Source organism: Haliotis asinina, chromosome 15, assembly GCF_037392515.1.
Source record: "Haliotis asinina isolate JCU_RB_2024 chromosome 15, JCU_Hal_asi_v2, whole genome shotgun sequence".
Lineage (NCBI taxonomy): Eukaryota > Metazoa > Mollusca > Gastropoda > Lepetellida > Haliotidae > Haliotis > Haliotis asinina.
In genome coordinates, this window is record NC_090294.1 from 37243169 (window position 1) to 37268233 (window position 25065).

General features: G+C 42.5%; 1 protein-coding gene across 4 annotated transcripts in view; it reads right to left on the reverse strand.

Annotated features, from left to right (window-relative positions):
* The window catches only part of LOC137265185 (uncharacterized), a 124929-nt gene that overhangs the window by 27045 nt on the left and 72819 nt on the right, over window positions 1-25065 (reverse strand). For all 4 annotated transcript variants that reach the window (XM_067800528.1, XM_067800525.1, XM_067800526.1 and 1 more), the window contains 18 exons: window positions 24044-24189; window positions 23212-23326; window positions 22821-22975; window positions 21365-22406; window positions 20483-20625; window positions 18542-18680; window positions 17588-17727; window positions 16720-16840; window positions 16008-16156; window positions 15618-15702; window positions 15110-15243; window positions 7273-7554; window positions 6205-6561; window positions 5258-5572; window positions 3857-4162; window positions 2143-2493; window positions 1368-1694; window positions 240-539 (listed from right to left, as the gene is read on the reverse strand). In XM_067800528.1, coding sequence (XP_067656629.1) covers window positions 240-539; window positions 1368-1694; window positions 2143-2493; window positions 3857-4162; window positions 5258-5572; window positions 6205-6561; window positions 7273-7554; window positions 15110-15243; window positions 15618-15702; window positions 16008-16156; window positions 16720-16840; window positions 17588-17727; window positions 18542-18680; window positions 20483-20625; window positions 21365-22406; window positions 22821-22975; window positions 23212-23326; window positions 24044-24189 — 4607 coding nt within the window. The remainder of the gene's footprint in view (window positions 1-239; window positions 540-1367; window positions 1695-2142; window positions 2494-3856; window positions 4163-5257; window positions 5573-6204; window positions 6562-7272; window positions 7555-15109; window positions 15244-15617; window positions 15703-16007; window positions 16157-16719; window positions 16841-17587; window positions 17728-18541; window positions 18681-20482; window positions 20626-21364; window positions 22407-22820; window positions 22976-23211; window positions 23327-24043; window positions 24190-25065) is intronic.

The following is a 25065-nucleotide window of genomic DNA, read 5'->3' on the forward strand; positions in this document are numbered from 1 at the left end:
TTAACTCTAAACTTTGTTTATAAAGGTTCATTTCACAAAATAATCTTTGAATTATAGTATTATACTGTGAACTAAAAAGGCTTGCAACAAAAACGCAAATCATTTAAATTATGCCAAATTGGTAACATTTTGTAAGAATTTTTCTTCGACAAAATGTGGAGGCACAAGTCTGCCTAAAGGACAGCTGAACGATAACAGCAAAAAAAAGCACTGACAAGGAATATGTATACACTACTTACAGTCACTAGTGTTGTAACACTTCACAGCTGCAACTCTGCTACTACTCAAGCACTTCACACCACCAGTCTTACAATCCATCAGCGACTTCTCTGACCCAGTACAGTTGACTTGGCCAAGCCACTGAGGTTCCCATTGAGACCTGTACTTTGTCTGGTTAAAGCCTGCATCATAACCAAGAGCCCGGCAGACAACATTGGCATCTGTTTCCGTCCATCCACTGCCACACACTGTTCCCCAGTAGCCATGTCTCTTCACAAGGACTCGGCCATCTTCTGAAATCTTGCTTTCAGTGATTGGAGCTGAAAGATAATCAACCAATGTTGTACTGGATGAGGGATGTTTGTTTGTTGTTAACTCAATCAGCAATATTCCAGGTGTATGGTAGTGGTCTGTACCAGGCAATCCAATGATCAACATCATGAGCATTGATCTATGCAAACTAAATTTACATGCTTAACAATATTTGAGGTATAAACCAGCATGCTTATGCTACTAAGGCTTCCAAATGTTTCTCTTAGCAATATTACAGCATTATCACACCTGGTGACCTGGTGCCAAACAATGAGCAAAACCACTTGGTTGTGTCAATGGTAGAACTGATGGCGGCTAGTGCACATGCACTGCATGACGATGAAATTGATTCCATATATAACTGCACATACCTTGCTCATAGGCAATCAAATGTTTGTTATAGCACTTGATCACAGACACACATCGGCTCCTTCACTCACAATGGCAAGTGCGAGAGGGCGGCACTCACACATGCTATTTATATACTGGTCAATTACTTGGTCAAAGCTCAACTTATCCTTATTTGCCAGAAGTATAATGTAACATCTAATAAATACTTAAAAAAATTCTTGTCAAAATTTTGAAAGTGTGAATGTCATTGAGGGTGCCTTAAAACATAGCATAAGCTTTTCCTGCATCAGTTCTACACATCAGCACTTACTGGATGCACTTTCAGCATCACCTAAAAACGATGTGATTGATGAAAAGGTTCTAGCATGGTCAGTAATAAGTCTAATGCACAAAATTGAAAACAATAGTACCGTGACATCTGTCAGCATCTGTGTAAAAATATTTCTGCTAAAATTGAAAGGGTTGGCATCTATGGTCTCTCTCACCTTCTGCATCTGGCTTGTCATCACACAGGATTGTCGCATAGTTCATATAAGAACAAGAATATGATAAAGAAGGATTGCTGCATTCAAGAATGGAGGATTCAGTTCCATCGCAGGTGATATTGTCCCACCCAATGTTTGAATACATGTTCCCATAAGTCCCTGCAGGAAGTACAATGCCGCTCTTGGCCAGATCCAGTTCCCGACAAGCAACTTCAGCGGCAGCATCTGTGAAGTTGTTGGCGCAGAACATTCTGTAGTAATCTTTATCTTCACTGGATGCAACTTGCAGGATCCCTGTCTTGTTGAAGAACTTTGTGTGGAGTCTCACTGAAATTTGTGTAAGTTGGGTAATGATTTGCAATCATTCATAGAATTATCAAGTCAAATTCTTAAATGCCATTAACAGGCTCTGTTTTAAAGTGGACTAGGCTCAAGGAAACTTGATTTATGTAAAGACAACATCTAAATGTGACAGCTACCTGGACAGTACGACACTGTTTCTGGCAGTATCACCCTGTTTCGGATACAATGACACTGTTTTGGACACTGACACTGACACGGTTTCAGATACTTTCACCTTATGACACTGCTTTAGACACTACAATACTGTCTTGGACACTATGGCACAGTTTCAGATACTTTGATCATTATGACACTGTTTCAAACATTCCACTGATTACAAGAGCTGGATCTAAACCAAGGTTTTCACCAAGACATTACAAATTCATTGTGAAATTTTGACAAAAGTACCATTCACTCAATTACTATTACTTACCTCTTCCATAACAATATACTTTGAATAAATTGTTCATGCAATTTGACGTATAATACATGTTTGACGAGTTCTGTTTCCCACTGATGTCCTGCTTTGTCCAGTTAGCCTGCATACAGACATCAAGAGAAGCCTCGTCTCCGGAACAGTACATTGAACTGGCGTAGAAAGCAGTGGTAACTTCAGGCACAGGTAAGGGGTTGGTGTATGGCTCTCCAGTGTTGTAGCCAAGGCTGCGGCATACGACACGAGCTTTGGAGCTGCTCATGTAGTTACTGCAGGCAATACCCTTTTCACTCTTGAGAGTCGCCATCACATAGCCATAGTGTACATTGGTCAGAGAGTAAGATGGAACTGAAGATGGATGAACAACCCAATAGATGTCAGAGTCTGTCTGTAGGATGGGTGAGTGTAAAGTGAGTGATGACTACACAAGGACATTTAGAAAGTGGTCAAATGTAAATCCCAAATATGACATATGTTACGTTATAAAGTGAGTGAGTTTAGTTTCACGTCAGTCAGCAATATTCCAGAAATGTAGGACACCTGAAATTGGCATCACATATTGTGTCCATGTGGGAAAATCAAACACAGGTCATCAGTGTGATGAGTGAAAGCATTAACCACCAGGCTACCCTACTGCATGATGAGCTAAGAAACAGTCTTAAACATTATTTCTGTTATCTCAATTAAAGGTAACTAACTTGCAAGCAAACCTTATGTAATACTGGTAACCAACATCAACATATCCAGTAAGCTAACACATGGTACAGAGCGGTAGGGTAGCATAGTGGTTAAAGTGTTCGCTCATCATGCTGAAGACACGGGTTCGATTCCTCACATGAAGACAATGTGTAAAGCCAAGTTCAGGTATCCTCCGCAAAGATATTGCTGCAACATTGCTTATAAATGGCATAAACTAAACTCATTCACTATAGTATGGCACTGAAAGATAAAGAATCAAATGCCAATGGTTCAAACCAATGTAAATCAAATTCTGGATAAGAGACAAAGGTCAACATTACAAGAGCAATGCCACAGAACACTGTGCCATCTCTGCCATCACTGTGTATAAACTGACAAACTGTTGTCCATACAATATCCCTGATTTCTCTCATAAACATTTTAGAAATACTGTCTGCAGACTGCTGTATAATAATTATGTTGCTGGCCAAGGCATATCATGTAGATCGTGTAACAGTTGTAGGACTTGTAATGAAACAAGGCGCTTGGTTTAAAATCACCATCATGTTTACACTGATGCTACATGTTGACAACTATTTCTGCATACAGCGAACCTCTCTTAGCTATGATCTGAAAGCATTTTACCACAGATAGTGTTTGTATCCTCTTACACATAGCAGCGGACAGTAACTCAGTATAGTTTAGACTGCTTGTAGCAATATCACAGTATGGACACCAGAAATGAGTTCACACTTTGTACTGAAGTATAGTATTTAATGAGACAAGCAAATGCTTTTATCATTAGGCAACCCCATTCCTCCAACACTTCAAAATAAAATTTGTGAGTGAGTGAGTTTTATACCACTCTTTGCAACATTCCAGATGGAGAACACCAGGAATGGGCTTAACTCCTTGTATTTATGTGGAGAATTTTTGGCATGTTGAAAGGAAGCGGCAAACCACTATGCTATAATGACCTGGCACAAAGCAGCATGATCACTTTATTATTGTTTTATTTATGGTCTCAACTCACCTTCTGATTTGTTAAAGCAGAAGACACCAGCATCATATGAGCAGCTATTGGCACTTCCCATCGTGGAGTAGTTACATTCCAGGAGAGACTTATCCCCATCAGCACATGTCACATTGTACAACCATTTCGGAACCTCAGATCCTTGGTCATACATTTTCTTTGCATAACCGGAATCATAGCCCATGGTGGAACAGACCTTTTCAGCTTCCTTGTTGGTAAATCCTTTATTGCAGATTGTTCCAAATATTCCATACCGGGAAACCATGAGACGCCCATCATTACCGACCTTCACCTCCATGTCTGGCACTGCAGGGCGAGGTAAAGAGAGATCTCACACTAAAAGTCTATCTTTTTTATGACCATCAAAGAAAGCATCAAGTTAACTGATTGCCTTGGTGGATACTATGATCAACACAAAACATTTTTGTTGTAAAAGATGGTTTTGCAAGAAATATAACTTCAAAACTTTCTTTGCGACACTCAAGAAATCTTTTCAGTTGACTGATGTTTCTGCCACAATGTGGCATGTAGTTGTTAATTGTGATATGAGCATGGCAATCCTGACTGAATTGTCTGATCTGGAGATTGAAGTGACCTTCTGTTATCATGCTATCACAATTTTTAGGCTACAGCAGAGAGTACATGGCACGTAGCACCAACATTTACTTACAAGTAATGAAGCTCATTAGTTTCCATTTTAAATTCTATTTAAAAACTCCCCAAAATCAGTAATGTGTCTCGTTTTGAACCAAAAGTAACTGAAACTTCTAATCATTTGGATACAAAGTAGCAATAATGTAGCAAAGAAGGTATTAGGCTCAAAGGATATCATACTGCAGCCATGAGCAGAGTGAAGCATGGTATGCCAATTCTGGTTATATGTCATGGTAGTAAATGTGTAGATGACCTTATAGATTTTGTCTAGATGCAATTGTGATAGGGGTCAAACCAGTCTAAAAATATCACAGATATTTAGACAAGATGAAATATTATCTTCCTGAGGTGATGAAGTTGTTGATGTAATTAGCATATGCAAATAGCTGATACAGGATTTGGTATATTTGAAGGTCCAAATGGGACTAAGTGTAAGTCACAATTATAGAGAACACCAATGACTATTCAGTATCTTTTAATTTGCAGAATTTCTATAGCAGATGAGAATATTTCTCATGTAGGTGACTGTAACAACAGATGTTACCTAGACGCTCACAATACTATAGATTCACACATTAGATTTGTTCGAATCATAAATCACCATCTGACACAACAAAAATGAAACTTATCCCAGTCCATGACCTTGACCTTAAAGGTCAAACATGTTCCCCTCACCCTGATCTACAAGGTCAAACAACATGTTGACCTCACCTAACCCTACAAGGTCAAGCAGAATTTTCATCTCACCTTCTTCCTGGTCTGTTGTACACTTGACTACAGCAGGCGGCTTTGATGAATAGCTGTAATATGTCCCGTTGTGCTCACATTCCATCAGATTTGCCTCGTCTCCTTTGCATGTCAAGTTTGATAAGCCGTAAATGGTGTAGTAGCTTGAAAAGGGGTTGGATTTGAGGGAGAAACCGCCTTTCTCAAACCCTAACTGCTTGCACACAACATTGGCAGCCTTGTCATCAAAACCATCACTGGAGATAGCGTATGTCGAAGTTGCATTTTTCATTAACACAATTCCAGTCGAGTTGCCATACTTTCTGTGAAGTCTCACTGAAACAGTGAACAAGACAGGGTAAATATCAGAAATGAAAATGAAATCACAATCATTGTCAGTTGCATTCAAGGACTAAACAATATTACATAAAGAAACAACACAATGTTAAAAAGAAGAAAAGCATCCCCTTCAAGAAATTCAAGGCATACGACATTCCCAAATGTTTCGCACGAGGAATAGATCAAGTGAATTTAGTTTTACGTCACATTTAATAATACTTCTGCAATATGAAGGAGGGGACACAAGAAATAGGCTTTACACATTGTACTCATATAGGGAATTGAACCTCGATCTTTGGTTTGATAAACAAATGCTTTAAACACTATTCAATCCTACCATGCCCAACATATTATAGAAAACAGTAGAAAAAATTCAGTTTTAGTCAATATCAGAATTGCATGCAAACTCTGTAGCCATTACAATACCATCACATTTAACCGGAGAAACAATGTCACACCATCTCTCAAGAAGAAGGGCGAGAAATTGTGACTGTCATGACATTATGACCAAATAGTTTGACTGAGGGTTGCTAACTGACAAGGTAAGGATGTGATGAGATACACCTATGCCGATGCGCCAATGTTACATCACTGACAACAACTGCCCAACAAGAACCAGCAGCACTCACATTTATCATGACAATACACCGTGGCCATATTGTACATGGAACATGATCTGTAATAGTAGTTCTGGTTGAGTCCTGAGACATCCACCAAGTCCCCTTGCCATGCTGCACTCCTTAAGCAGGAGTCCAGGCTGTTCTCAGTTCCTTTGCAATCTAAGCTGGTCTGGAAGGCAGACGCATGAGGCAGAGGCCGGGGAGCCTGGTCTTGGAATGTCTCCCCACTGGCAAAACCCAGACTTCTGCATACCACAGAGGCTTTGGAGTTCCCCCAACCATACTGGTCACAGATCAAGCCAACCTTTCCTCCAAGCACAGCCACCACCCAGCCAGATCTTTTGCCCGTAATCGATATATGGGCTCCTGAAAAAGCAGTGAGCTGAGGTGAGATGAGATCTAGTAAGGTGAGGCAAGGTATGGTGAAAAGTATTGCAGTAAACTATCAAGTTTTTCAACACTATACTGATGTATACTGAACAGCAAATGAAACACAAACTGTTTTTTTTTTCTCAAGTTAAACAGATGACATAAACATGAACACTTACTTTTAAGAAATTTCATTTATTCAAAACTTGTGTTTCCTTTGCTGATTCAGAGGCATATAGAGGTTTGAGTAGTTAGGAAGGATAACAAAATATAGATGAGAAACTAATCCATATACTTATTATCCTGCAATGATTCTCATGGAATAATCACAGTGGAAGCAGGTGAGTTCATGGAGGACAAAAGTGGCTAAATCAAATGTTTAGTATGCAGTCAGCTTCACAGGTTTATGTCACAGAGTGAGTACAGTTCTACTCTGCTTCCAGCAATATTCCAGCAATAGCATGGCAGGGCAGTCAAGAATAGATCGCGGGCATATAAGTACTTGCATGAACACATGTAAACATCATGAAACATGAAGAGCAGGAAGAAGCAACCTTGCATTTATCAGATATCTCAATGAGGAGCTGTAATACAACTTGAAAGTATTTTAAAGGATTGGCAAAGAATGGAACATTTGCAATTTCTGCAAATTCTGACTATTCTACATGATAAAAAAGTGACATGTAAGTTGCTTTGGAGTGTCCTTACTTTCATTTAGGCATTTGACATGAGCTTCTGCTTCACAGTATGCCTTGACCTTGTCAAAGTGACACTGAGAAAACCTCGGTTCATCACCCTTGCAGGTGACATTCATACTGATTGGCACACTGTCGCTCCTGTAGCCTCTTTCAGCAAAAGCATACTTGTAGCCGAGCTGTCGACACACAACTCCTGCAGCAGAGTCTGTCCAATGCTTTCCATAGCAGAAGCCCTCCCATCTACCATCCTTGAGTATTTCGAATCGACTGCCGTTCAGTCTCAGGTCACCCTCTAAAATCGTCAAATATTCATGTATTAAGTATTGTAAGTGAGCGAGTTTAGTTTTATGCTGAACTCAGCAACAATCCAGCTATATGGTGGCAGTCTGTAAATACTTGAGTCTGGACGAAACAATCCAGTGATCAACAACATGAGCACCAATCTGCACCAATGGGAACTGATGACATGCGTCAACAAATTCGGCACATCTGACAACCCAATCCTGTTAGTCGCCTCATATGACAAGCATAGTCACCTTTTGTGATAAATAAAGTATAACATCTTTAAGCTGGTATGATGAACATGAACAATTTCTTTATGGAGAGACAACTTATTTATGGCAATAGATGAGATGTTCCTGTGTAGATCCTAAGCAAGTGAGGTAATGGTGCTAGCATCTGTACCTAAGCATCATAACCATTCCAATAAGGAAGCTGTCAAATCATAAAAAATTGTCCTGTCTATAAACCAAGTATCAAGTTCTTTCTGATATAGTTAATGACATGCACTCTGGCTTAGAAACAATAATAAGTCCACTTACATTGTACTGAACTCCACACTACATGGGCATACTCGAAGTGCATACAACATTGATATTATTACACGGATAAGTGCTATCTAGTTAATAGTCTTAACACATTTTGAGAAATACTATCAACAATTAATCTAAGATTATAAACATAATTATGTCAGCTCATTTTTCTTCTAAACTTGGAATAATTCAATAGCATATTTCTTTCACTACACATTGCAATAAAAGCGATGCAACTAGAATTTGGCTGAAGCAACTAGGTCTCTATCTTAGGTTGCAACCTGGTTTCAATCTCTTTAATCGAGTCCTGTGTGTAAGTATGTTTTTCACATATTAGCTGATTGAATCTAATAAGTTCACCAAGTGTTGGAGGAAAGCCCAACTGAAGCAGGCATTTCACATTGGAATGGTTTATGGAGTAACAGTCAGGTTGAACATGGATTAAATTCATTATCAGAACTCTGCATGGCAATAAGCAGCCATCAAGATGATCGGAACAACACATCCCATGGCACCATTAAAAAAAATCTTAGAACTGAAGCAATTGTAATTTTATTAAAATCTAAATATTTTAGATATTTAAATACTTACCTTACCATAGGTCTTATGCATATTACCTCTAGCTTCGCTAAACGAGATCAGACAGTCGTTGATTCGCCATCCCCTCGATGGCTACCTCATGTAATCTACGAATGTAGTCACGGAAGTGACGTGATCTCTCCACTCGCGCGAGAGCGCAGAATCCAAAATTCACTTTTACCGTCAACCGGAAGGTCCGAAGAGTCCAAAGTGGGGAGGAGCATCCAGCGTTGGGAGGGAGTCACCGCCCTATGGTAAGGTAAGTATTTAAATATCTAAAATATTTAGATTTTAATAAATTTTTAACTTACCTTACCATAGGTCTTATGCATATGGCTTCGACAGATGGATGGTGGTGTGGACTCCAGAGGACCATCCCTCAGCAAACAGTGCACATGCATCAGGAGAACTCGGGAAAGCCAATGTCAACGGTCTCAGGATAATACCTGGAACAGGACAAAGAGCAACCCAATAGAACTCCAAAGAAAAACCGACGCACCCTGGGGGTGAGGTTAATCTTAAGACCAAAGGTAAGTAGAAGTGTAGTTACCTAATGGGCGGATGGTCGGGTAAGTTGCTGAGCAACCACCAATGGACCAAATGACTGTAATCCCTCCACGTCTTCAACTGCCAAGTCCCTCAAGTAGTGGGATGCGAAGACAGTTGATGACCTCCAGAAACAGCCCTCCATGATCTGCGGTACTGTGCAGTTCCGATGGAGGGCCATCGTAGACGCCAAGGCCCTGATCTCGTGCGGGTTACTTGCTACCGGATGAGGCAGGTGCTTGTCGTCATAGGCCGCCAGGATAGTCGATCTGAGCCAGAGGGCAATAGTATTTCTGTTTACTTCACCTTTGCAGGACACGGCAAAGGGAATGAATAACCTTTTGCGGGATCGTCTCCTAGAGGCTGACCTTTTAATATAGCATCTGAGAGCCCTGACTGGACATAGCAGCTCCTCCTCCAAGTCATGATGACCCAAGATCGTAGACAAAGGAGGGATGGAGAATAACCTGTTAGGCTGCCCGGGAAGCTGGTTCTTAGCCACAAAATCCCAAAGCAAACCCAAATGAGCACGTCCGTGTCTTGACTGTTCAAATCGGATCTGAGTAACGTCAAGAGCATGGATCTCGCTGACTCTAGCCGCTGTTGCCAATGATAGTAAGAAAACCGTCTTCTTGGAAAGATGTTCAAAGGAGGCTTCTTCTAATGGCTCGTACGGCGGCCCTCTGAGATGTTGAAGGACAACATTAAGATCCCAAGCTGGAGGACGAAACTTGGTCTTCTGGTCTTCCAGCTTGAAAGCTTTGAGAAGCGCAATAAGTTCCGGTATCTTGGAGATCTGTGAATCTGACTTGATAGCAAGGACAGAATTCAAAGCTGACAAATAGGTGCCTAAGGTACTGCCTTTGAGATGTCTAGAGTTCCGTAGGTAGAGAAGGAACTGTGCCACAAACTGAGGAGATGCTGCCATGGGATCTTGAGATCTTCGTGTGCAAAAATTCTCAAAAGAGCGCCATTTGTCGTCATATAAAGAACGGGTAGAAACTCTATGCGCGCGAGCTATAACGTTCGCCACGTGCGCAGAGTAGCCCTTAGCCTTTAATGCTCTCTGCAGATGACCCATGCGTGAAGATGGAATCGCCGTGGATCCGGATGCAGCTGTCGACTGTGTGGATGTCGAAGCAGATGCAACCACTCTGGAAGTTTGTAAGGGTCTCCGCTGGCGAGCCGTCGAAGATCGGGAAACCACGATCTGGCTGGCCACCAAGGTGCGACCAAAAGCAGTCGGAGGTTCTGCGTCAGTCTGATCTTGGCGATTACATCCGAGAGAAGAATTGGAGGAGGGAACGCATATGCGTCCAGTCCTTCCCATGATAGAGACATCGCGTCGACTGCCCACGCCTGTGGATCCGGCACGGGAGATACGTACGTTGGTAACTGGTGATTGAAACTGGTGGCAAAAAGATCTACCAGTGGTCTCCCGAGTTGCCAGCAAATCTGGCGAAATGCGTCCGGATGAAGCATCCACTCCGTCGGGGATGGTTTGCCGGGGCGCGACAGGGCGTCTGCCAGAATGTTTTTGCAGCCGGGAATGTGACGAGCCGCGATCACGATGCCGTTGCTGTCTACCAGATCCGCTAACAGGAACATCTGGTCCAGAAGTTGTTTGGACCTGGTTGTACCCTGATTGTGAATCACCCACACGACCGTGGAATTGTCGGACGCTACCAGGAGTCTGGAGTCTGTTAGGACCGGTAGCCAGTGGCGAACCGCTAGGATGACTGCTTGCATCTCCAGGCTGTTGATATGCCACTCCTTTTCGGCGTCTGACCACAGCCCTGAGGTTGTCTGGCCGTTCAAATGAGCACCCCATCCCAAGAGGGATGCGTCTACAAACAATTCGTGGTCGTGGTTGAAGTTTGTCAAATAAACACCGGCGCAGACGTTCCACTCTACCGTCCACCACCTGAGGTACTGATGCAGGTGCGGGGGTAGAAGAAATGACGACTGGAGGTCGTTCTCTCGAATGAATGGTAATAGGAACCTCTGTAGTGGGCGCAGCATAAGCCGTCCTCTGAGGGTGAGGTCCTGCGCCGACGTCAACAAGCCCAACAGAGACTGCCATTCTCTGAGGGTGAGAGGTAGGGACAGAGCTCGATCCGTAAAGGCGAGAATCTTCTGCCATCGATCGGGAGGGACCCTGACTAGATTGAGCCGAGTCAGGAACAACCCCCCAATGAACGTTAACTCCTGCGTTGGTTTCAGTTGCGACTTCTCGAAATTGATAATCCATCCCAACTGTTGAAGTAGGCGTGTGGAGAAGTCCAGTTGTTTGCGTAGCAACTGAGGATTGCAGTGATTTAGAAAACAATCGTCGATGTAAGGATCGAAGTCTATCCCCCGGAGGTGCAGAAACCGGGTGACAGGCAGTGTGACCCGAGTGAAAAGCCACGGGGCCGTAGAAATTCCAAACGGCAGCACTCGCCACTGGTAGTGTACTCCGTTGAATATGAAACGCAGGAACTTCCTGTGGCGTGGGAATACAGGAACGTGCAGGTAAGCATCCTGTAAATCTAGGCTGGCCATCCAAGCTCCGGGTGACAATTTGGCTCGGATCTGATCCAGTGATGTCATTCGGAAATGCGGGGGCTCGGCTAAATACAGGTTGTTGAAAGTCGCCATGTTGTGAATCATCCGCATTTTGGTGGAACCTTTCTTGGGTATCAGGAAGATGGGTGAATAGAACCCCGGGGAGAGATGGGGTTCTGACACTATCTCTATAGCATGTTTTGTTAATAAAATGTTGATGTTTTCTAGGATAAGTACCTGTTGATCTATTGAGTACCCTCGTGACAGGGGAGTGGTAGTCAACGGCGGAGCTCTGGCTAGTGGTAGCTTGTAGCCGGCTCTCAGGATCTTGCAAACAAACGGGTCTTCCAGGAATGTCCAGTTGGCCCAGAAGATCCCTAGTCTCCCACCTACAGGGGTCGGATGAACTGGTACGACTGGGGGTGGGAGGTCCCAGTCGTAGTAGTCCATGGCTTCAGCGGCCGGAGTAGGGACGCTTGCCCCTACCTCGACCGGACGTAGCTGGGGCATCCCTGCCACGTTCTTGAGGCTTGCGCTGGACATCTGAGTCTTTGGTACGACCTCGTCCCCTCCCAAACGAGGAACGGATCGACTCTCTCCTGGGTACATATCTTTTCTTGGCATTACCCCTGGCTCGGCCACGAAATGCAGAGCCCAAGGCCTCGAAAGTTGACAGCGCCACTTCCGTGTTAGTAAGTTCGGCATGTTGTTTATACACCGACGGTATCTTTTCATCAAAGAGGAACTTAGACGTAAATGGTGCACGAAGAAGTTGACGTTTAAATTCCTCTTGCCAAGAACAAGCATCTAAAAATCCAGATCGGCGCATAGTAGTAGTCATGGCTAGCGCCGCACGTAAGTGTCCAAGTAGGTCATGGAGTACTCTGCCTTGCCAAGCAAAAATGGTAGTTAAATGATCCACCCTCGAGGCATTATCCTCTGACAAATCCAAGGCTGCAGCGGAGGTGGCTGACGCAAGCGCCGAGATAGGTTTAAGCATACGTTTCAGTTCAGTATCAACAGCTGCTAACTTTGAATCCTGAACTCTGTAAGATGATGGAGTTGAACTTGACAACCTCTTAATTGAATCGTCTAGCGCCGCCCCGTTGTCGGCAAAATCCAGACTGTGCACTTTATAATCTGATTTCTTAGACTTCGACGCTTTGATGGTCGGATTTAAGGATAACTTCGCAAAGTCCGAGTCTAACAAAGTAATCGCATCCGCCACCATAGGGTGTGGTGGAATAAGTAACTCAGGAGTCAAGTGAATCGACGCCGGGTTGTTTGAATCCGAAGAAGGGGAAGGACAGTCCGGTAATCTGTCGGCAATCCACTCAAAGACAGCAGTTAAGGGAAGATAGGTGCCATCACTATCACCAACATTGCCAGGTTCCTCCTCATAGTCTGGGCAAAAGAACTGTTCCTCGTGTTCCTCCCAGGAAATAGAGGTTGATTCTCGTCGCTGACTCGAGTTGGAAGCAGAGTTCTTAGTGTTAAATTCTTTGCCGGAAGTCCGCAGTGGTTCCGGCGATCGCGAACGCTGGGATCTAGAGAGACGTCGTGGTGATCTTGACCGAGATCGCACTCTACGTCTACTTCTGGTACGTGAGTCTTCCTCTAAGGAGCGCCTTGGAGAGCGGGAAACCGACCGGGAGCGCCGGCGCCTGCTACGGTGTGGAGAACGAGAGCGCCGACCCTTCGGGGACCTAGAACGAGATCTGCGCCGGGAGCGCTCAGCCTCTAAACGACGAGCGCGCTCTTCATCCAGCTGGCGCTGTAACATTTCTTCTTTAGTCAGCGTATGAGACACTCTGGGGATCCGATAAGACGTAGTTATAGGAGCAGGGTCCGGCAACAATATTGGCGCTGGCGTTGGTACAGGCGCTGGCGTCGGAATAGGCGCTGGCGTCGGAATAAGCGCTGACGAAAACACCGGTGCTGATGTAAACAAAGGCGCCGGGACAGGCAGTGGCGCCGGGACAGGCAGAGGCGCTGGTACAGGCAACGGCGCTGGCGTAAGTCTAGGCGCTGTCGTTGGTAAAGGTGTAGATACCGAGGTAGGGAGTACAGCAGCGCCCGGCGTCAAGAGAGATCGCAGAAGCCTCTGAACTTCAGGATGGGATAAGGCATCCGGGTGAGATAAATCTACAAAGGCGTCCGAACGCGTAGGCTCTGGAGAGGAGCGCGCCGGCGTAATAGATGAGCGCTCCACACTCGGCGTTGATAGTGGTATTGAAGGCGGTGGTAGATCTTGGTCGTCAGGTAAGGATCCCAAGGAAGACGCTGGCGACGACATTCTTCTCTTACGTTGCGTAAAACGTTTCCTCCGAACCGCCAAAAAGGTCTTGAAATCGGTGAGAGATAACGCTTGACAGTGTAGGCACCGACTATCGATGGAACAAACAGCGGACGCACAATCCGGACACCAGGGATGTGGGTCCTTGGCTGATTTCTGCCCCTTGCAGACAGTACAATAGTGTCGAGTCATACACAGAACTGTAACAGACAAGAAACCACGACTTGACGACATGTTAATACAATACTAGGAGGAAAACCCCCTACATAAAAATGTAGAAAGTAGTTGCACCCCTACGTAAAAAATAGGCACACCCGTAAGTGCGGGGCAGCGAAAAATAACAACCACAATGGCTGCCTTCGCTACGCTGAAATTCATGGCAGAAAAAAGTATGCTAAATACCGAAAACACAAGTGAAAATGACCAAGCATGGGCAGAAACATGACGGGCAAACCACCAACAAGATGAACTACCCTCATGGACGCCATGTCGTTCTCACCTCCGACATGGCCAAGCCAAGCCTGAGTGAGAAAAGAACAACACGAGGTAGCAAGGTAAGCACATTAAATGCTTGTATGACTTGACTTTGATACATAATGAGGGGATACAAACCATACCTACCAAGGAGTAGCAACTTTATTGAAACTACACACAGTAGGAACAAAAAAAAAAAACTGCAAACCAACACGTCCGTTCGCACGAACGCTAAAGGTAAAAGTGAATTTTGGATTCTGCGCTCTCGCGCGAGTGGAGAGATCACGTCACTTCCGTGACTACATTCGTAGATTACATGAGGTAGCCATCGAGGGGATGGCGAATCAACGACTGTCTGATCTCGTTTAGCGAAGCTAGAGGTAATATGCATAAGACCTATGGTAAGGTAAGTTAAAAATTTCATACCTTAACATAGACTTAGTGAAAGACAAATGGTTAAATGACAGGATGAAACAAACATCTTGACATCTAATATTCATGAAGACAAATCATCAGTGTATTTTATTCAAGTGTTTTGCATCAGTCTGCACATTTTGTGTTAGGGTTGAGCAATACGACAACTTAAGCCAGACCTGAACACTGTTTGTGTCCACGCTCGCCAAGCACCAAGAGCACATTGCTGCGGAGTTGTGACCATGAACAGTACATAGGGTAAGACTTGTTGCCAAACTGGGACTGTACACACTGTGTAACTATCTCTTCTTGTCTGAAACAGTCAAACACTAGAGTGAGTGAGTGAGTGAGTGAGTGAGTGAGTGAGTAAGCAAACACAGAATAGATGAGGTTGATGTATTAATCTTATCACGGTTGATGAACTCACTCTCTGATCAACCTCACATATCTAGCTAAAATTTAACAAATTCACTAATGATTCTCATGTTAAGAAAGCTTCTCCATAATTACTGACTGACTCACTAAGTGATACAGAATGTGATGTTGAGGTTCATTCCCACCTTTATTCCCTCTATTCTCACACTGGCATCATTTCATCCATATATTGATGAGATCTATAACAATGGAATAATGCTGATGTCACATAAAGTTAGGCTTCAGTCTGTATTGCTGTAAGATTCTACCTACCCACACTTCTTCATGTCAACATTGCAAGCATCTACTGCCATGGAGATTACATCCTTTTCTTCACACACAGAGGGGAACTTGATGTCTGAAAAAGTTTCAGAAGTGTCAGCAAGTTCAGTTTTACACCGATTTTTGCAACACTCCCACAATATCATGGCCAGAGAGGCCAGACATAGGCTTCACACGTTGTATCATTTGTACCCATGTTGTTGGCGTGATGAGTGAACACTTTAAAAACCAGGCTACCCATCACCCCTATTCAAAAGTCAGAGGAAGAAATAGTGCACTTTGAGTTGTTCCAGTTTTATGATAGTGATGACATAACATATATACCAAGTTTGAAAAGGCCACAGGATAATGATCCATCATACATTCTAGCAAACAGCTTACCATGACAATTGTACAGGCTCTCAAGTTTCTTTTCTGTCAGAAGTTTTGAGTTGTTGCGGAGTCTTCCCACTACGCTGTAGCCGTCACACACAGCCCCACCCTCATACAGTCTCTTCTGTATGCAACGGACCAACATTGGCCAGTAGATGCTGACAACACACACACAACATGACAATGTCTGCTAGGTTTGGCATCCTGTCTATACTACAAAACAACAACTCTTGAATAAATATGTTAATTTGTAGTCAAGAGTGAGCGATTGAATTTTACGCCACTCCAAGCAGTTTTCCAGCAATATCATAGCTGGGGACACCAGTAATGGGCTTCACACATTGTACACGTATGGGACTTGAACCTGGGTCTTCAGCATGACAAGCAATATGCTTTAACCCCTAGGCTACCTCACTGCCCCCGTTGTTTAGAAATGCATTTAAATGGGGCAGTAATTCTTAAGAACATACTCAGCCTTTCTTAATGTACAAAACTATTTTCTTTTGTTGACCTTCCCATATTGATCAACATGAAACATTGTTAACATGCTTTCTCTATTGGCAATAAATTTACAGAAGTTTCAAATATGTACCATGCTGCTTTTAGTAATATTCAAGCAATATCAGGGGGCACCAGAAATGGGATATAACCCAGGTCTTCAGCATGGCAAGCAAACACTATAACCACAAGGCTACCCTACTGTCTTACTTTCACCACTTACCTGCACTGGTCATATTGGGAGGAGGCCCCACGGATCATGTCAGCCTTGTCTGAACACAAGGACAGCTCCTGGGTCAAGGGAGAGTAGGCAGAGCAGGAGCTCACATAGTCTGGTTTATAGTCTGCAAACAAAGATCAGCATCAGTGACCAGATGGGCTTTTAACACCAATGTATATCCCTAAATTTCTTCCAGCTATTCAGTCTGATGTTGTAGGCAGTTGAAGATAATGGAGATATGGGAGAGGTTAAGAGAGGTTAAGCATCTGGGCAGGCTTCCACTTGAAACAAGTCAGCAACTCTCCCTTCTGGATGATATTCAGGTAAACCTCAGGTTCAAATCAATGACATGCTAACATAGTGCAGGAAGACCACTCTATTACCACAACACATAACCTGAGATCCAGTCTTTGACATCACACATTAATAGTGAGTTTAGTTTTATGCCGCACTCAGCAATGTTCTAGATACACGACAGATGAGACAATCTAGTGACATCAACAATCATGAGCGAGTGGGTGAGTGAGTGAGGTGGGTTTTACATCACTCTTATTAATATTTCAGCAGTAATTACAAGGGACAGCAGTAATGGGTTCGTGGGGAATCAAACCCACACCTTTGGCGTGATGAGCACACGCTTTAACCACTAGGCTACTTTTACCGTCCCATGACATGTGGAGTTCAACATGACAGTTTGATGACCTCCTAACCATGGAGCTGATAATTAGGAACTCAGTAAGGTAGAATACGCAACTTGGAATTGTGCCAAATATGCTTCTTAGTGTATAGTAAAAGTCCACCAGTGCCTCCAGCACTGATAATGAGATTACACATGCAGAAAGAAGGTGAATATTTAAGACAGTTCTCATACTTTTGTGGCACTCGTCCACACATCCAAGGTACTCGAGACGAGGGATCCTTCTCAGCATACGTCCAGCCTCCTCTCTGGAACAGGTAGCCCCGAAGGAGGCCATCATGTTCCGAATGCAGTCTGTGGTAGAAGCAACCTTCCTGTACACACAGAAAGACAGGACATGTAGTGACAGATCATGTATCACAGCTATAGAACATCTATCTTAGTTACAGATCATTTATTGTAGATAGAGTTTTTATCTTAGCTATACATTGCTTATTGTAGCTTTAGATCATATGGATGAGTGAATTCAGTTTTATGTTGCTTTTTGCCCAGATAGGGGCTTCACACATTGTAAGTATGTATGGAATCAAAAATGGGATTTTGAAATGGCAAAAAACATTTTAACCACAATACTATTCTACCAGCTTTAACAGTATATGAATACTTTGTAAGCATGAATAAAATAATATAAGAACCTTGTCATGAGATGCACCAACATAAGAATATAATGGCTAAAAAATTAAGTTTTAACTTGGTATGGTTCTTTCGAAGAAAAAAAATGTGTTTAGCGAGTGAGTGAGTGAGTTTAGTTTTATGCTGCACTATTCCAGCTTAATGGCCGTGGTCTGAAAATAATTGTGTCTGGACCAGACAATCCTGTGATCAACAGCATGAGCATCAATCTGCGCAACTGGAAACTAATGGCAAGTGTCGACCAAGTCAGCAAGCCTGAAGACCCAATCCTGTTAGTCGCATCGAACGACAAGCATAGTCACCTTTGATAGCAAGCGTGGGTTGCTGAAGGCCTATTCCACCCTGGACCTTCACGGGTTTAGACTTTGTCTAATACAATGAAAAATTATGTTAATATAAAGGAATATTTTCAAAAAACAACAACAGTTGTATGTGATATGGGTGGTATTGCCCTTCGATATGTTCAATTGTTGGAGACAGCTGGTCACAACTGACCTGCAGAAGTTGGATGTTGTGACATATTTGATGTTTTCCTTGCTGAAGTTCCTGCAGCCATACTTAAAGACGTAGTCTGTGACCACTTCATCAGCACACACTGAATGGTTCATGGGGCTGCGGATCTCCAGGGGTGGCACTAAAAAGAACACAGAAAGTCACTGGATATCAGACACCAGTCAATAAATTTAGATGACACATATGTGTTTGTATATACATTCAGAGCAGAGACATGATTATCGATAGTTATGTTTGGGATACCATTTTCTTAGTAAATCAGAGATTCAAGTAGTATTGTTGATTAAGCACAGACAGAGGTTCGAACCCACACATTCAGGGTCAGGTACCTACTCACCAGCAAGCTAAGTCAGTGAATTCACCCAATCAGCCATATTTGATGTTACATTCGAATTTTCATTGTGACTCAACCTCATAATGATTAACAATATGTACTTTGCTGAGAAAGTGTAATCCCAAATATAACACGTTACATTTGGCCAGATTCCACAAGACATTTTCTGTTCAAATATTACTTGATTCTGTTGATGTAACCTAGACACACACATCAGGAAGACAGCGGCTATAGATCAAGTAATTCACTCCAGTGGCATTCTCCAAAAACACTAGTTTCTGTCTCTACAAGCACACAACAGCAAACCAGCAACTCTATCCATTGATATACAACAGCAAGACAATGACAAAACCCCAACCCACTCCTCAACAAGGCAGTGACTAGACCTCTACCACTACCCAAGACTACAGAGGCAACACCCCATCCCACTTTCCTACAAGACCGTGACAACAACCCTACCCTCTACCCAACAAGACAGTGACAAGACCCATATGCACTACCCAAAACAACAGTGACAATGACCCTACACACTACCCAACGAGACAGTAACATATATTGAAATCCCAATGGCTGCTTCATCTAGACAGTACCCAACGAGACAGTAACATATACTGAAATCCCAATCTAGACAGTACCCAACAAGACAGTAACATTTACTGAAATCCCAATGGCTGCTTGATCTAGACAGTACCCAACAAGACAGTAACATTTACTGAAATCCCAATGGCTGCTTGATCTAGACAGTACCCAACAAGACAGTAACATATACTGAAATCCCAATCTAGACAGTACCCAACAAGACAGTAACATTTACTGAAATCCCAATGGCTGCTTGATCTAGACAGTACCCAACAAGACAGTAACATTTACTGAAATCCCAATGGCTGCTTGATCTAGACAGTACCCAACAAGACAGTAACATTTACTGAAATCCCAATGGCTGCTTGATCTAGACAGTACCCAACAAGACAGTAACATATACTGAAATCCCAATCTAGACAGTACCCAACAAGACAGTAACATTTACTGAAATCCCAATGGCTGCTTGATCTAGACAGTACCCAACAAGACAGTAACATTTACTGAAATCCCAATGGCTGCTTGATCTAGACAGTACCCAACAAGACAGTAACATATACTGAAATCCCAATCTAGACAGTACCCAACAAGACAGTAACATTTACTGAAATCCCAATGGCTGCTTGATCTAGACAGTACCCAACAAGACAGTAACATTTACTGAAATCCCAATGGCTGCTTGATCTAGACAGTACCCAACAAGACAGTAACATTTACCGAAATCCCAATGGCTGCTTGATCTAGACAGTACCCAACAAGACAGTAACATATATTGAAATCCCAATCTAGACAGTACCCAACAAGACAGTAACATATATTGAAATCCCAATCTAGACAGTTCCCAACAAGACAGTAACATATATTGAAATCCCAATGGCTTCTCAATCTAGAGACATATATTGAAATCCCAATGGCTGCTCAATCTAGATAATACCCAACAAGACAGCAACATATACTGAAATGCCAATGGCTGTTCTATCTACACAGTACCCAGCGAGACAGTTCTTTACCTGTGCAAGCTGTATGGTTCAAGTCGGTGAGGTCAAACATGCTAGCATTCTGCTGATACATCATGATGATGTCATTGACACTGCAGTTGAAGTTGTTGTAGTTGGTCACTAGAGTGATGCAGTTGATAAAATCAGTGTAGAAGCTGGGAAAGAAAGACAGACTGAATAAGATCTTAGCAATATCAAACATAAGGTCTACCAGAAATGGGCTTTATGTGTATGGTGGTGAGCAAACAATTAAATCACTATCCTACCTCTATAAAAACAATGAGCGAATTTGATGAAGGGAAAGGTGTGGAAGGCCTTTCTCAACTCACTGGCTATATCAGCTTACAGCCTTGCCAATTACTTTAATTATGATGTTTTCTTTGCTGCATTCAGTTTATAGAAATCTGATTACTTCATGTTACATTCCTGTTTGACAATGGTTCAAGAATGTGTATCAAAATACCATACTCATGAAAAATAGTTGTTATCTATAGTGTTTGTTCAATATTTTAAGTCCACATTTCTAAACATAATGAAATTCAACTGGGCCTTTCACACACTCTTTGCGACCATGGATCACCATGGATTAAACATGTCAGCTGTATAGGTTGTGACAATGATTGGTTAAGGTACTAATACATGTGATTTATTACATGTGTTTGCTGTTTAACACTGTACTCAGTAATATTCCAGCTATATGGCAGCAGTCTGTGAATAAGCAAGTCTGGACCAAACAATCTAGTGATTAACAGCATTAGTACAAATCTACAAAACTGGTAAATAATGACATGTGACCACCGGATCCTGCTAGTCACCTATTATGACAAACATTGGATGCTGAAGATCAGTTATAACTGTGTGGGTCTACCGAAGACTAACAGGCTACTGAAGTACCTGCACGTCATGTTGTCAGATTGGTGTTTGGCCAGCTGGAAGCCGCTGTGATAGCAGTAGGGAGCCCATGTGTACAGGGTGGATACTGGGTCCACCGTGGGGCATGGCTGCATTGGCTGTAGGTATGAGGGTGTGGTCATCCATAAATAGTCTGTTGTTGAACCAGCTTTTGGATACATTGTTGTGGAGCCACCATGTGGATACATTGTTGTTGAACCACCCTTTGGATACATTGTTGTTGAGCCACCATGTGGATACATTGTTGTTGAACCACCCTTTGGATACATTGTTGTTGAACCACCATGTGGATACATTGTTGTTGAACCACCATGTGGATACATTGTTGTGGAACCACCCTTTGGATACATTGTTGTTGAACCACCCTTTGGATACATTGTTGTTGAACCACCATGTGGATACATTGTTGTTGAGCCACCCTTTGGATACATTGTTGTTGAACCACCATGTGGATACATTGTTGTTGAGCCATCCTTTGGATACATTGTTGTTGAGCCACCATGTGGATACATTGTTGTTGAAACACCCTTTGGATACATTGTTGTTGAACCACCATGTGGATACATTGTTGTTGAACCACCATGTGGATACATTGTTGTGGAACCACCCTTTGGATACATTGTTGTTGAACCACCCTTTGGATACATTGTTGTTGAACCACCATGTGGATACATTGTTGTTGAGCCACCATGTGGATACATTGTTGTTGAACCACCCTTTGGATACATTGTTGTTGAGCCATCCTTTGGATACATTGTTGTTGAGCCACCATGTGGATACATTGTTGTTGAACCACCATGTGGATACATTGTTGTTGAACCACCATGTGGATACATTGTTGTTGAACCACCATGTGGATACATTGTTGTTGAACCATCCTTTGGATACATTGTTGTTGAACCACCATGTGGATACATTGTTGTTGAATCACCATGTGGATACATTGTTGTTGAACCACCATGTGGATACATTGTTGTTGAGCCACCATGCGGATATCCAGTATATGATGGCATTACAGTAGTGACTGTAGGAAGGAAGAAAAGAAGATGTCAGTACTAACCATTCACCGAGTGAGTTACAGCTATTTCTCCTTCAAACCTTTCTCGTTCTTTGCCATGCAATCCCTTTTTATCCATTTAGTCCTTCTGTTTTAATTTAAGCAGCTATTTATTTTAGATATGGCCTTTTATGTTACTTTGACTCTCACTGCAAACACTTTCATGGTTGTAAGAAAACTAAATATTCAAATAAACTTGAAAGAATAGATCAAATGAAGCAATTTCATATCTCCAAAAATACTAGCATCATAAAACATAACATGTCACACAAATTTGCTAACACAAAGGTGTGTGGTACACAAACAGTAACAGCAATATAACATGTGTAATGTGACTTTCCATACATTTTGAGTTCATTGAGGATGGTTATTAACTATCACCTTGAGGAGTATAAGGACAGTTGGAGAAATTGGTGTTAGCTTGGGAAGTGATATCAGCTCTGGCAATGAGAGCCTTCTTGATTACATCATGGCAACAGTGGATGCTGGAGGTGTTCAGAAGACTCAATACACAATCTGCCACATTGTCCAAAATACTGCAACAATAAAACAATCAGTTACACACATACACTGTTCACAATTCTGCAACAATAACACTTTTACACTCAATTACAATACTGCATCAAATAAACAGATACACACAAATACAATGATGCAAAAATACAGTCACCCACATTCACAATGCTGCAAAAATAAAACTTATACGCACATCCACAATATTGCAAGAATACAGACACATACATCCACAATACTGTAACAATAAATCACCCACCTGCAGCCTCCCCCGAAACTGGTGTAGTGGTGCATACAAGACACATTAGCCAGGGTGGCCAGTAGCTCAGGGTTCTCACAAAGTGGAGATTGTGATGTGTAGTTCTTTATGCTATCTGTGAACATAATCAAACCTAACTCAAATTCTAGATCTGTGTACAGTGTTTGACAGTAACAGGACCTTGGTCTTCATCAATTGAGTGAGTTTAGTTTTACGCTGCACTCAACAATATTCTAGCCATATGGTGCAGGTGTGTAAATAAAGGAGTCTGTCCAGGCAATCTAGAGACCAACAGCATGAACATCAATTTACACAACTGGGATATGATGACATGAGATGACTAAGTCATCCAGTCTGACCACCAGATTCCATTAGTCACCTCTTATGAAAGGCATAGGTTGCTGAAGACCAATTCTCTCTGGATCTTCACAGGTCTCATCTTCCCAAGGTGTTGGCAGCGCCCAGAAGCAGTTACATTTTGTTTCAGATATATTGTTAATGTTTCACAAGCTATACCAAAAATATCATATGTGTCACTAAACTAAATTCAAACTACCACTCTACAAAAAAAGCGAAAAAAAATCATGTGATGCTGTTGACCTTCAACTAATCAAAACAGGAGTAAGTCGAACATGTGCAGCAGTATTTCAGCTTCATCACAACTGGCAACCCTAGAAATGGACTTCACACATTGTACCCATATGAGGAATTAAACCCTGGTTTCAACGTGACAATTAAACACTTTCACCCCTAGGCTGTCCCTCCACCAACAAACCAAATGACAAAACTTATATTCTACAGAGCAAACGGAAGCCATATAATAAATCAATACCTGAGCATTGATCTGTTTTAAACATCGAGGTGGCATTTGCCACCTCTAGGTAGCTCTCAAGGGCCACATGGAAATCTTCAATCAAGCACTTGTCTCCATATATACTCCCTTTTACTTCCATACATCGCAAGGATTCAACATAGAACCTGAAGCAAAGGACATCCAAGATATACCAACGTAAAATGCACATTAACATTACACCAAGATCTATGCACTGATCTATGCAATTGGGATAAAATGACACGTGACCAACCTTGACCATCCCTTCCAATAAGTCACCTCTTACGACAAGCATGGGTCGCTCAGGACCAACTCTATCAAGGATTTCCATGGGTCCAAAGCATATAGGGTCAACCTGGAGTTCTATATGCAGATGAGTGAGTTTAGTTTTATGCTGCACTCAGCAATATTCCAGCTATATGGCAGAAATAAATATGTAAATAATCGAGTCAATAATCGAGTCAGACAATCTAGTGTTCAACAACAAGAGCATCGACCTGCACAACTGGGAACCGATGACATGTGTCAACCAAGTCAGCGAGCCTGATTACTCGATCCTGTTACTCGGCTCTTACGATGAGCATATTCGCTATTTATGGCAAGCATGGGTTGCTGAAGGCCTATTCTTCCCCGGGACCTTCACAGGTCACTATATGCAGATGAAAATTATGATACAGCAAACGTAGTGAAAGGTGCTCCAAAAGGTAAAGGGGAGTAACCCTTTAGTTACTGCATGTTATTTTACACTGCAATTACCACAATTATTCAACTGACTCAGGGCCAGAGGTAGACATCATGAACCACAATCACACAGACACACAATCAGCAGCTAACAATTCATGTGATTGCCTTTCTTTTGGATTTGACAATCATGTTACTAGTGACATAGGTTTTTGTCACAGAGTTTGCACAAAATACCAATGGCCTGGTTGTGCTTGAATTAGAAGAGGCCTAATTGCACATCATATTGAAACACCTTTGGCATTCTGGGTTAAGTTGGGAATTGTTAAACTGAGTATATG